At 40.7% G+C, this 13,127-nt stretch overlaps 1 protein-coding gene across 1 annotated transcript; it reads left to right on the forward strand.

The window, feature by feature from the left end:
• The first annotated feature begins 5,830 nt into the window (after positions 1-5,830).
• On the forward strand, positions 5,831-11,819 carry eif3m (eukaryotic translation initiation factor 3, subunit M). Its single transcript, XM_079181967.1, has 11 exons — positions 5,831-5,953; positions 6,628-6,760; positions 7,062-7,200; positions 7,513-7,636; positions 7,833-7,927; positions 8,152-8,235; positions 8,331-8,430; positions 9,809-9,890; positions 10,689-10,832; positions 11,200-11,260; positions 11,578-11,819. The coding sequence occupies exons 1-11, from the start codon at positions 5,912-5,914 to the stop codon at positions 11,699-11,701; spliced, it is 1,128 nt and encodes a 375-aa protein (XP_079038093.1). The 5' UTR covers positions 5,831-5,911; the 3' UTR covers positions 11,702-11,819.
• Positions 11,820-13,127: the final 1,308 nt, after the last annotated feature.

Consider the following 13,127-nt stretch of genomic DNA (forward strand, 5'->3'; position numbering starts at 1 on the left):
GGGTTTAAAACAACATCACTGTGCACAAGAAGGGAAATGGTCAATACTGCCTCTGACCCTTGACAAGAAATAAAACACGGCTCAAACTTTCTACAGCATGATGAGTACGAGGGAATCTGAGAAGGATTTCTTTCAGCCAAAAAGACATGATAAACTATGCAGATATGTGACCTGGCAGAGCCACGTGAAAAATAAATTATTTTTTCCATTTAAATAAACATCTGTATTCATGCTACTGCATCTGGTGATAGACCGTTTATTAAGCTGCTTCTTTTTAAACCCGGAGCACTATTGATTTAAAAACACATGATTTATTAAGTAAATATTAATAATATATATTACAATGTATGTGATACGATGCCGAAGAGCAACAGATGTTATTTTGATGTGCTGACAGTTGCATAAAAGAAAGGCCCAGTCCTTCACGTCTATGTGTGGGCATGGAAACAAACTGATACATACGAAAACATAACAGCAGTGTGTTGTAATGCTTTATCATTTCCCTCCTATCTGCCTGTGGCCTCTAGGAAATGGTTACTATTTAAAACAAAAGTCAGGCACAACAGTAATTTCTCTGTGTTGCTTCGTTACTTTCTCAGAGCACTATTTGGACGTTTGTGCCAGCCAGGCTTCTGCTCTTTAAGATAACAAAATCTGAACGCACTGGCCATCATCACTCATTGCTTTACACATTTACGGACACATTTGGAAACATTCACATTAAACACTACAATTAATTTATCTTCAAGACAATGGCAAACACTGCTTTAAACAGCATGCACATTGTTCCTCTCCCCTATCACCCACATAAAAAAAAAAACAATCGTCAGTTTTTAATTCTCTCCCATATCTTCTCCAAGCGCTCTTCAAAGTGTTGCATATCAGACAGGAGATAAGAAACAGAGAAGAAAGAGCTGTGGGAGAGCAGGCGTTTCCATGGTTCATGTGTCAGACACAACACTGGTCCAGTGATCTTTCACACACCAGCTCTCTTTTTGTTGTTGATGATGATCACCTTTCAAAACAAAAGACCGGGACTATTTTCAGCTGCGGAGTAAGACACCTTTGGTTCACCAGTGAGTATTTACGGAATATAGTGTATGTGTATGTGGCTCAAAATAAAGTACAGTGTCCATGTTTATTGTAATGAAGATGTGGCTCATTTATGTGTTGATTAGTTTCTGGACAACAATGGAGCTCTGTGGCCGAGAGAATTAAACTACATACGACTTTGGCTACACAGATGATACTTCTTGGTAGAATTAATTTAATGACCATAAGAAAAATATAGAAATTATACTTTTTTTGAACTATTCTGTTACTTTGATATTTGTCTATTTCTATAGTTGTTTTAAAATAAAGGTGACATTGACCAAATCAAAGATGAACATGATAATAATTGAAAACCTGCATAAAGATGCCTAAATTATAACGTTATAAATGTCACAAGTTTACAAATCAATTTAATTCTAAACAATTTATTTAAGAAACACATTACCCATGTCAGTGATGTTAAAAATCTGTTGTTTAATCTTGCTGAACAGCCTATGTCTCATGCCAGCAGGTGCCTGTGCGTCAGGATCAAGGCCAGCCTTTATCAGTTCTTTACAGTAAACCACAACCTCTTCCACGCTGTCACACCCTAGCAGCTGTGGCCGGGGCGTAAGCATCATCAGAAAACATTTCAGATATCTCTAGCGGTTACTGTCTGTTGTCATAACCTAGAGCCTCATTCTGAGAGTAGACGAGCAAAGGTTTACAGGATGACTCTGAGGTATGTTCATAATGATGGGAAAATGTAAAAATGACCACAAATTAGCACAGAATGTGACTATAGGGAAATACCGCTTCACTGCAACTTTCTCAATCCCAGGATGACAATGAGTTCAACTTTTGTATTGACATGGTTTGCTGATAATTAGTTGTATTTTTAAATGCTAGGCTGGTTATTTGAAGATTAAAATAATAATAATAATAAAATAATAATTTTGTGAGACAAAAAATGACATCAACCTTTTGTGTCTAAGCAATTAAATTCATTACTGAGACAGTTTTAATGGTTGCCTGTTATTTGTCTTCAGCGTCGTATTTATCAGCACTAATGAAACAGCCTAAATGGTATCTCAAAAGCAAAGGGTCACACAGTTTAACATGCCTCTAATTAGTATTTGAGATCTGGCATGTATGGCTTCAAGCCAAATATTGCGCAATGTATCCCCAATTGAAACGAAGTTGATTCTTTGTTTGACTGTGCTTTTTAAAGTCACGTTGCTCCTCCTAGACCGTGAGTGTGTGTAACATAAACACACTCTGATGACAAGAGTCCACTCCATCATTTAACAGAGACCCAGTTCCATCGCAGTGACTCGATCTCTACTGACAGAAACTCAGCATTCCTGGAAGAATGTAGCTTTTCTCTTTTGCTGCTACCATTAGGTTGAAACGGAGCACACACATTCCACATAGAGGGGATTACCGACCTCGGATAGCTCAACACCACAAATGCAAACTCGCTTTGATTGATTGCTGCGGTCTTTGGTGTGATATGAAGCTGGTCATTAAGTGATATGGAAAGATAACAGCGGCAGTTCACGAACCGACCTTCTTTTTCTGGTGATGCGAGAGTTTTCGCAAAGTCAGTAACATCAAGCAGGCAGATAAAACAACGATAGCATTCTAATTGAATGAAGAAAAGCTCACTGGAGCAAGTTTGTTTTAAAGTATGCAGCCTGATTCTAACTAAATGTTTAAAAGTAAGGAAACGTTTTCCTAATGATTGATATGCAGATTATATTCTTGATTTGTCCACAAAGCAGATTATATTTAGTCAATACCACATATGACAAGGAAAAGCAGCAAATCCTCACAATTGTTTAAATTTAGCTAAATGTTGCAATGATTTTGTGCATTTTCTCAATGATTAATTGATTATTATTATTATTATTGGTAATAATTAGTTTATGTGGCTCGATTCATCAATTAACATTTCAGCTGCAGGGTTATTCTTTTGGTAGTGAAAAGTAAAAAGTAAAAATAGTGAAAAATGGAAATTGGGGCAATGATAAGTGTACAGCAGAGAGTGGATGATAAGGTCAAGGATGACGGCATTTGCACCTTTTTAACAAGTCAGCACGGTTCTTAGCATGACATCGCAAGTATTAAAATGTGTATATTATGTCACTGGTTTAAATCTTAGATAATAGAATACAAGTAATTAACAGAAGATAACTGCCCTGTGCCATCTTTAACTATTTATACTGTTGGATGATAGCCATGCATACTAAAATATCTAAGCTGAATTAAAAACCAAGGAGTATGTAATGGGTTTATCTCTCTGCAGACGTAAAAGTCCATCAGAGGGCCCCGTGGGATTTTGCATGTATTGGACCATGTATCTGGAGTTGCCTCTGTTTAATACCTTGCCTTTGTTTGTTTATTTGTTTCTGGTATTTGTGTGTACTTGTGCGGGGAGGGTGGGTCAGCTTATAAGCAATTAACAAGCAATTCGCTCCACCTAGGGAAGCAGGGAAGTTACTCATGCGATGCACCCTGACAAGGTCACTGGCTGATAGATGAGCCTGAGCAAGGGGATTTTTCAGAGATTGTGAGTGCAGGCAGAACTGTGGGAACCAGACAATTAGTGGAAGGTAGGCCGCCATGTTGGATGATGACCATGAGACGGGCTTACATGGATACTCACCACTTGGCTGGCTGACAGGGAGAAAGCAGACACCTGGGCTCAACTAACTCTTAACACACAGTCATTTATCTCTGAGCAGGCTGAGCAGGCAATTTGCCAGCAGGTTAGGAAGAGCATGTGCTATTTCCAATCAAAAAGACATGGATGAGGTCAACATAGACATATTGTCAACATAAATATTTCAGACCTACACATAAACATGAATAGATGTTCATTTTGGATTACCTGAAGTAGCCTTTTGTCTTATTATACGTATATATTTCCTAGATCTTATTATATGTTCCAGGAAATATAGAAGTGGAATTATGCCTAAAAACATTAAAACCCAGTGCACCAACAGTACTATAGGAAATGTTGTTTGTTTGTTTGTTTTTAGCTTGTCCCTTCCTCAATTTTGAGTTCCAGCATTGACACGTTCAAACAAATGCTCAGTAGTCTGCGGAGTCAGATAAGACTCTGTTGCGACAAGGCTAAGAAAAGAAGAGACTTGTAAGAAAATTTAGATTTAACATAAAACATTAAGTTTTCCTGCAAAGGTAAGATGATATTAATATCGGCCAATATCTGGAATGATTTCACAACCTAAAGGGAACTTGTGACTTCTCGAAACACACTGCCTGGCAAAAGCAGAACGACCAATACTCCACTGAATTCTGTACACATACACCAACATAAAACACCCGATCCGACATCAGTGGATGCTACTGAAAACATAAGCAATGTCTGCTAGATTACGATTACATCTTGGGAAGACTTCATTGCCAGGTTAGAGTTAGAATTATATAAAACAGACTAAATCTTAGTTTAATACAAGTACCGGGTACAGTCTCTTTGGAGTTAAAAGGTCTACTGAAGTCCAGTATCTGTGCAATTTTAAAGACATTCTGCAATTTATTATTATGAAGGCTATCAAGCTTCATTACACACTTTGTCATTTTAAAGACCTTTTAAAGAAGACAAAAACAATGTCTCACATGCACCTGGGGCTTCAAAGCCTCCAAAACTCTTATTCTGGACTTGAAATACACCAGGCACTTGACAACAGCTGTTAATCAGATAATGAAAGCCTCACAGTTACACAAGCACACTTGTGGAGAAGCGGCAATAAATTCTTTGCTATGACAGCATACAAGGGCAGGGAGAGAGTTAGGGTGGGATTTGGTACCAGGCACTTCCCAACACAATGACGCATCATACCAGCACTATGGTGAAACACACATCAACCGTTTCCCTTCAGCACACTATTTTAAGGTATTTGTCCGGCAGAACGCAATAGTTCAGGCCTCTTACTTCAACCACTAACAGAAATATGTGACAAGCAGACTTTCAAGGAAATATGACATAGAATGATGTGTCTCAGAGTCTATGTATCCCCTAAAATATTCTACACATATTTTTGTGACTGATGAAGTGTGACACTCCACGGTGGGACACGGCTTGCTCAACACCTAAGATGTTAGTAACCTGACTACATAGTTTTAGGGTGAACTCCTGCTCCACTTACCCTCTTCAACCCCTTCACCTCAATCACCAAGTGACCTGCCATTGTAGCAATACACAGGATCCCACTTGGTACAGAGGCCCATAAAGCGCAACCATAGGTCAGCGGGTGTATGGTGGAAGAGTGTTGCCCTTTGACACTGACTGTTTCCGGGTTGAAAAGCTCTGGTCCAGGCCTGCCATGGTGGTCTGCACAGATGGACAGCAGCTCAATCAGATAACCTCGCCTGGGGATCAGGTTCACCTCTGTAAGTCTCATCCAAGGCATCCGGGGTAAATCTCCCAGAGTGGAGATTGATACCTGGATAAGAAAGAATTAAATATTAGGATATGATGGGTGGGTAGCCTAAAATTGAGGAAGTTATCTGACCTCAGAACAAAGAGGTCGCACAAGCTGAAGCTGTGCAGCACTGACAGGGATTTTCGACCCATCTGGACAGATACTCATTAAAGTCCAATAATTTGTCTGTATAATGGTACATATACATATTTTAAGAATTAGAAACCCATTTCAAAAAAGCTACCACAATCAGCCATGAGACAACCTTCAACCATAGCTCCCAGCGGCAGTTATTTAGGTTACTGTCGCTTTAACAGCATGAACCGGAAGAACAAGACTTTCACCGACACTGTTGCCTTTTCTTTTCCGCTCAGGTCTCAGCAGTGGTGGGAGCGTGGATTTCATCATCAAGGTTCACAAAATCACCAAAAATGAGCGTCCCAGCATTTATCGATATCACAGAGGAAGACCAGGTACGACCCACGTCTTTAAAAACTCACATTACATCTTCCCGCACGCGGATGAGTCGATAAATGGGAACTATCCAACCAGATAGTTTAGCATGTTGGCTAGCTAAAATGCTAACTTTACCGACAGGTACATGCTGATTGTTAGCTAGCTACCGTTACATGCTGAGTGTGTGACATATGTGGATGCACGTTAATTATAATTATATCATTAAACTTGCCATTTAGACCGTTTTTATGTACATTTGTTGAGTACATTTCCTTTTTCAGCTCAATGTAATATCTGCTGCCACTGTCATACAATCTCGTCAATGGTGTTACGTTAGTGTTGCTAGGAATGCTAGCTGCTTAGCCATAACGTCACATCAAAATCAACTAAAACGTATTCAAACTGACAAGTCACCTACTGCGTCCTGTTTGTAAGACGACCATAGCTGATAACTTAACATAAAGACATTATTAAGATGTTTTTACCTTCCCCTATAGCTAACTGCAGCTAATATTTTTCTGACTCAAAACAATAACATGACAATATGTAACCATAGCTAGCTATAGCAGTTGGGTAAAAAACACGTTATGCTAAATCTACATGTTTACATTATCGACACACAGCTTGGTACTTCCTGCGCTTTAAGGTTTTATGCAAACACTAATACTACTTTTTTTTTACTACGTAACAGGCGTCAGAGCTGAGAGCCTACATGAAGGCCAAAGGAGCTGAGATATCAGAGGAGAACTCTGAAGGTGGACTACATGTAGATCTGGCTCAGATCATCGAGGCATGTGATGTATGCCTCAAGGACGATGATAAAGGTAGGCCGTGATGAAGAACACCCCTGCTTCTTACCCATTGTCGGCTCTTAATAGATAGATAGACAATAACAAGCAATATGCCCTTTTCATTAGTAGATATTTAGACTTATGTATTATGGCTCATGTGTTTTAAGAGTCCCAGTAAGATATTCCAGTGATTCATATACAATACTAGGTCCCTCGGCCCGACCACCCTAAATGCATTGCAGTATCTATTCATGTTTAGTTCGCCTGACTCTGAAACTACTCCTGTATGACAGTATCTTATGACTTATGGCCCTCTCTCTGTGTCTCGCTGCAGATGTAGAGAGTGTGATGAACAGCATTGTGTCTCTGCTGTTGATCCTGGAGACGGAGAAGCAGGAGGCTCTCATTGAAAGTCTATGTGAGAAACTTTTGAAGTTCCGTGAAGGAGAGAGACCCTCCCTCAGGATGCAGCTGTGGGTCCTTTGTTTTGTTTCTCTTAAATCTATTTACAGTGCTGACTCTTCTCATTGTTGTTTCCGAAGCTCTGACCGAGTAAACATGTCATGTGCATGGAGGCTAAGTCAGGCATTGTTTTGATGTTGGTTAATATGAAACCCGCTGGTCTTGCAAGCTTGACATAAGGATGCTATTGACAACATCAACAGGCAGGAAAGCTGCTATCTTCTTCTAAAACGACTGGCATGTGTCGAGAAAACATGGAACAGTTAAAAATCAGTACTCTGTATTAAATACTTGACTATCTTTTTCTTACTTTGATGTTACAGACTGAGTAACCTGTTCCATGGCATGGATGAGAACACTACAGTGAGGTACACTGTGTTCTGTGGCCTCATCAAGGTGGCTGGAACTTGTAATGCCATTGCCTTCATCCCCACTGACCTTGATCAGGTATATCTTTTCAGCATGATCAACTGGGATAACTGACCATAGACACTGCCACAGCACTGCTTCATATTGTGTATTGAACTACAGAGATGGCAAAAAAAAGAAAAGAAAAAAGTTGTTACTCACATTTTTCAAATCTGCACAGGCTGCATTTTTCCTCTGCAGTTGATTTATGATACCTGTTTGTGCTGCTGATCAGGTGCGCAAGTGGATTATCGACTGGAACCTGACCATAGAGAAGAAGCACATACTCTTGAGGCTGGTGTATGAAGCGTTGGTTGACTGCAAAAAAGGGTAACTACACATAGGGTCAGATGGGTTAATTCATGTTTTTGTATACACAGGCGCAATAATGTGAACGCATAGAATTTAAAATTTATGAACTCCTGCATGGGGAAAATAGTACATATTCGTCTAATGCATATAGATATCTCTAGGCCTAAGACTCTGTGTGAGATAGTGTGCTGTCCTTGGTACAAGAGAGTCTTTAACAATGTTCTTATCTACTCGTGTCACAGCGATGCTGCAGCAAAAGTGATGATTGAGCTGCTGGGAAGTTACACAGAAGACAATGCTTCACAAGCACGTGTTGATGCCCACAGGTAAACTTGAAGACCTCGTTTAACATTTGTCATTAACCCTTGATATGACGTACATCTCATACATACATAAATCTATTGGGGTCCCTTATCTTTAGATGCATCGTCCGTGCTCTCAAAGACCCCAACACCTTCCTGATTGACCACCTGCTCACCCTGAAACCGGTTCGCTTCCTGGAGGGAGAACTCATCCATGACGTGAGTACTGAAGGATCTGCAATGTTCAAAGAGAATAAGTTCCCTCATTGCGACAACCCTGTCAATCTCGTCCGTGCATAATGCCCGTTTAGGTCATGTGATTAGAAATATAACGCAAACTGGGTTTGTGTACATGGACATGGGTATCTCCGTTATTAGGCGTATCTTGGGTTTGATCATACGTCATATGATGTTTAACATCCCAGCAAACCTGGACCCTCACCAGTTTGTATACAGAGCCAACAGATCCACAGAGGATCCCGTCTCCACTGCTCTCCACTCAGCCCTCACTCATCTGGAAAATAATAACAACAACTACATCAGAATGGCCTCTCAGGACTGTGTGCCCAGCCTCCTCCTGTTCACGCTGTACACCCGCGACTGCTACCCCCAAACATGAAGAGAACTGTGTCGTGAAGTCTGCAGACGACACTACCGTCATTGGCCGAATTACAAACAACAATGAGACTTCATATAGAGAGGAAATCACCAACGTTGCAGAGTGGTGCTCAGAGAACAACACGGAGCTGGTTGTTGATTTTAGAAAAAAGGAGGCGAAGACACACGCCCCTGTCTATATCAATGGAGCTGAGGTGGAGCAAGTTAGCAGTTCCTGGGAATCAGCATGGACAACCTGACATGGTCCGCACACATCTCCATCCTGGTTAAGAAAGCTCATAAACGACTATCTAAGTAAACTTAAGAAGGCAAAATTCCTGGGCCAAGTTCTTGTCAACTTTTACAGAGGAGCAATAGAAAGCATCCTGACTGGAAACATCACAAACTGGCATGGGATGTGCACGGTCCAGGACAGAAGGGCTCTACAGCGGGGGATTAAAACCACAAAGAACATCATTGGTACCCATCTACTGAGCATACGTGGTATTGGTGAGAAGAGGAGCCTGCAGAGCTAACGGGATATTAAAAGACAAAACTCACCCCAGCCATTTATTCATAAACGGGATACTCGTTTCCATGTAAACACACAATATGAAAGCCTCTCGACTGTGTTTTACATCTCAGTGACATATAAGTCATCACAACCCAACATTTAAATGCTGACCAGTTATAAAAGTAGACTGATGAGCGGCAGGAATGTTCGTACATTAGCAGCTCAACAGGTTGAGACAATGAAAAATATTCCTAATACGGCGTGAACTCAGATTCTTGTTTTTTTTTTTTTTTTTCATAAGTCAACAGACACAGGTATTAATGTTCATCAAGCACAACGTTTCTGCATTTGAGCCAGTGATTTGTATCATAGCCTTAATCTGGACATGGTCATTACAAATTCAGCCTGTATGAATACAAATATCATGTGACTGTGTTTCCAGAGTCTTTTAATGGCATTTCTCCCTTTTTCTGACTCCATTTTCAGCTATTAACCATCTTTGTGAGCGGAAAACTAGTAGCATACGTAAAGTTCTACCAGAGTAACAAAGACTTCATTGACTCTCTTGGTAAGTAACCATACATTGAGATATTAGTTGCATCAATTCTACACAAGCACACGCACTGACTAATGTTTAAAAATACAGTGAAAAGGTTTATTTAAAAAACTGGGGAAAATGTACATGTGATGCAACTGTCTGACCACCCTACAAACTAGTGGTTTTTGAGTGATAAAATGTGTCTCTGCTCCTTACCATATTTGTAAATCAGTATTGACATATTCTACCGTAAGCGTATTATAACTAAAGAAACCTCTTTTGTAATCTAATGCTGCCACTCTACGAGGGTATCAAGGGATTGCCATCTTTTAAGTAGTTTGGAGAATTTCTCCCTTTTTAAGAAGTAGTGTTTCAACAGTTTCAAACTTGTCCCGCTGTAAGGACAGCCTTGTTATGGTTTATACTGCTGTTGCTACGATGGCAAAAACAAAAGTCAATCTTTAAGGACAATACTCTTGAATATGACAAATGTGAAGTTACATTTAAAGACCATCTGAAGTACCGTTTCCTATAATCCACTCTTCTAGATATTGAGCCAGTGTGCTGCGCTCTGTTGACACAGTCCAGGAATGTGTGTGTGTCAGCAGTGTGTCTCTTTCTCACTACTAAAGGCTTGGGTGTAATTACAAGCATGTGTAGGATGGACTGTCAAAACAGACAATGTGGAGTGGTGTTTGTGTTAATGAGTAGATTCACTGACTGCGTGCTCCTAAATGTAGAAACGATTATCACAGGGAAACTCCCCGAGTCCAGAGTAATCGACTGTGACTGTTTTGTGCTTAATGATCCCTGCGTGTTGCTCTCCAGGCCTGTCTCACGAGCAAAACATGTCCAAGATGCGTCTGCTGACATTCATGGGCATGGCCGTGGAATTCAAGGAGATCTCCTTCGACACCATGCAGCAGGAGCTGCAGGTTGGAGCTGATGACGTCGAGGCTTTTGTCATTGACGGTACGAGCACTTCACCTCAAATCAATCCTCGCTGTCTACCCTTGTAAAGTGTGCTGTTAGTTTCTCACAGGTGACTACGGGGGGACTGATTGAACAGTGGTGACAAACGAACACACTTTTGTAACTCTTCTACCAAAAAAAAGATGTCCCGCTCTTTAAAGAAAGAATGCAGTGGTGATGATGTTTTACAATGGAACAATGGCATAGAACCAAGAATAGCACTTTCAGTGTTTTGTGACTTGGATTAGCTTCCTCTCCAATTTCATTTTTCAAGTGCGTTCCCTATTAAAGTTTTTTTTATTTTATTGCTTTCTGTCAGAGCTTTTGCTGCCTCTTTATTCCTTTCCTGTCTGCTTTTCCATTCTAGCTGTTCGGACTAAGATGGTGTACTGCAAAATTGACCAGACACAGCGAAAAGTTGTTGTGAGGTAAGTACTTGAATCAGACAACATCATACATGGCTTAACACATATCTGTGTTAGAGGGGCCGTTATAGCAAATGTTGGCTTGGTACTAAACAAGACCTGATATACTTGGTCCTATACTGATGGTGAAACATTCTATGCAGTGTTAGTGAGAGGGTTAGTTAGGGTTAATGCAGGCAATGGATTGTCTTTTGTCATAGTTGCGTTTAATATAGCTCTGTGTTTTATTTCCTCATAGTTGTCAGACGTGACCTTGGCCTGTATTTTTTTTCTTTGTCAACTTAACATTCTTGCTTTTTTTCTGTTTTCCACTCAATCAGCCACAGCACACACCGCACCTTTGGCAAGCAGCAGTGGCAGCAGCTGCACGACAGCCTCAGCTCCTGGAAGGCCAACCTAGCAGCCGTCAAGACCAGTCTGCAAGCCCTGTCACCTTCTGCCTAATTCCACCGTAACCCACCTGTCTAGACTGCCTGGCCCTCTATTCTTTACTGCTTTCCAAATCCCCCAGACTGAATTGATCAGTTTTTATATGAATCCAATAAAAGAACAGTGGACATCACCTGTGCTCCTTTCTTGTTAAATATTTAAAGATTGTTAAAGTTATTTTCAAGTTAAATAATGCCATAAATGCACAAGGAACTGCGAATGGATACATTTCAAATTTTGTGCAAAAGAAAAAAGCTTCACTGTGCCCTTAATGGATAATACATATATTCAAACAACGACCCCGCTAGCTGCCTTATGATCTTTTCAGAAAGCCGTACAGTGACTTTAATGGGGGCTTGTCCTCTAGCGGTTCTCAACATCTGGTTGTACTTAAAGGACGCCATGTCGGTATTAGATGAGCTGTAACTTTGGGTGAGAAATAACCTGCAACAAGAGGGTCACTTGTCTGGGAACACGAGGGGCGACAACAGTAATGTGAACTTTAAGATGACCAGGTCTGCTGGGGTCAGAGCTGTATTACTGTCGCATCAACACTTAAAGCTTGTGGCGTAGGCTGATTCACTGCCACTACAAATGTGAAACTGTCCACCGGGTTAAAAGATACTGTTTAGCTCGAGTCGGCATGACTCACTGTCTTTTGAGGTCTATGGAAAGTGGAAAGACGAGGACTTCTACAGTTTTTAGTTTACCTTTCCTTTGCCCATTGATGTAAAGTTAAGTACCATTTATCCCGCACAGTGATCTATTCTCGGGCACCGGTCCAGAGCATTAGGATGTGGACTCTACTGATATATGGCCCAGGCATTGGGTGTAAAAGGGGTCTGCTGGAGTTCTCTCCCTCTGGGGCTGTGATGAAATCAGCAAAAACTGACAAAGTGCAGACTACTGACATTGCACTCTTTAAATCCCCACCCCAAATAGACGGTGAATTTTCTTTGAGTAATAAAACCACAGCTCAGCTTGTTTACTTTATTTTTTAGTGGTCTGCCACTCCTCATTCTGTCCTGATTAAAGTCGTAATCTGATCATTTCAGCCCTGCCACTAAAATATTTTCACTCCGATGAAATGGGCATTAGAGGTACACGTTTATTGCTGCAGTGTGTCCTTTTCCCTATCAGAAGTCTGCAGAGGCTCATCGCTCACTTCTGTTCGGTTGTCCACAGGGAGCAAGCATCTCTGACGCTTATCAACGGGTGTAAATCACAGAACACATTCTCAGAAGCGTAACCTCATCACAGCCACCTGCAAGGTAGAGCAGATAGAAACGAATGTGACCAAGGCTTAACACAATGTTTGTGAAGCCCCATATCTAGGTTTACATTGCTCTGCATATGCTCTTTTTCTCTGCAAGTTATTGCTTCACAGCTACTTTTCTCATCCTGTAAAAGTGATCTATCTCGCTCTCTCTCTCTCTTCTTG

The sequence above is a fragment of the Pholis gunnellus genome (assembly GCF_910591455.1).
Source record: "Pholis gunnellus genome assembly, chromosome: 1".
In the NCBI taxonomy this organism is placed as follows: Eukaryota; Metazoa; Chordata; class Actinopteri; order Perciformes; family Pholidae; genus Pholis; species Pholis gunnellus.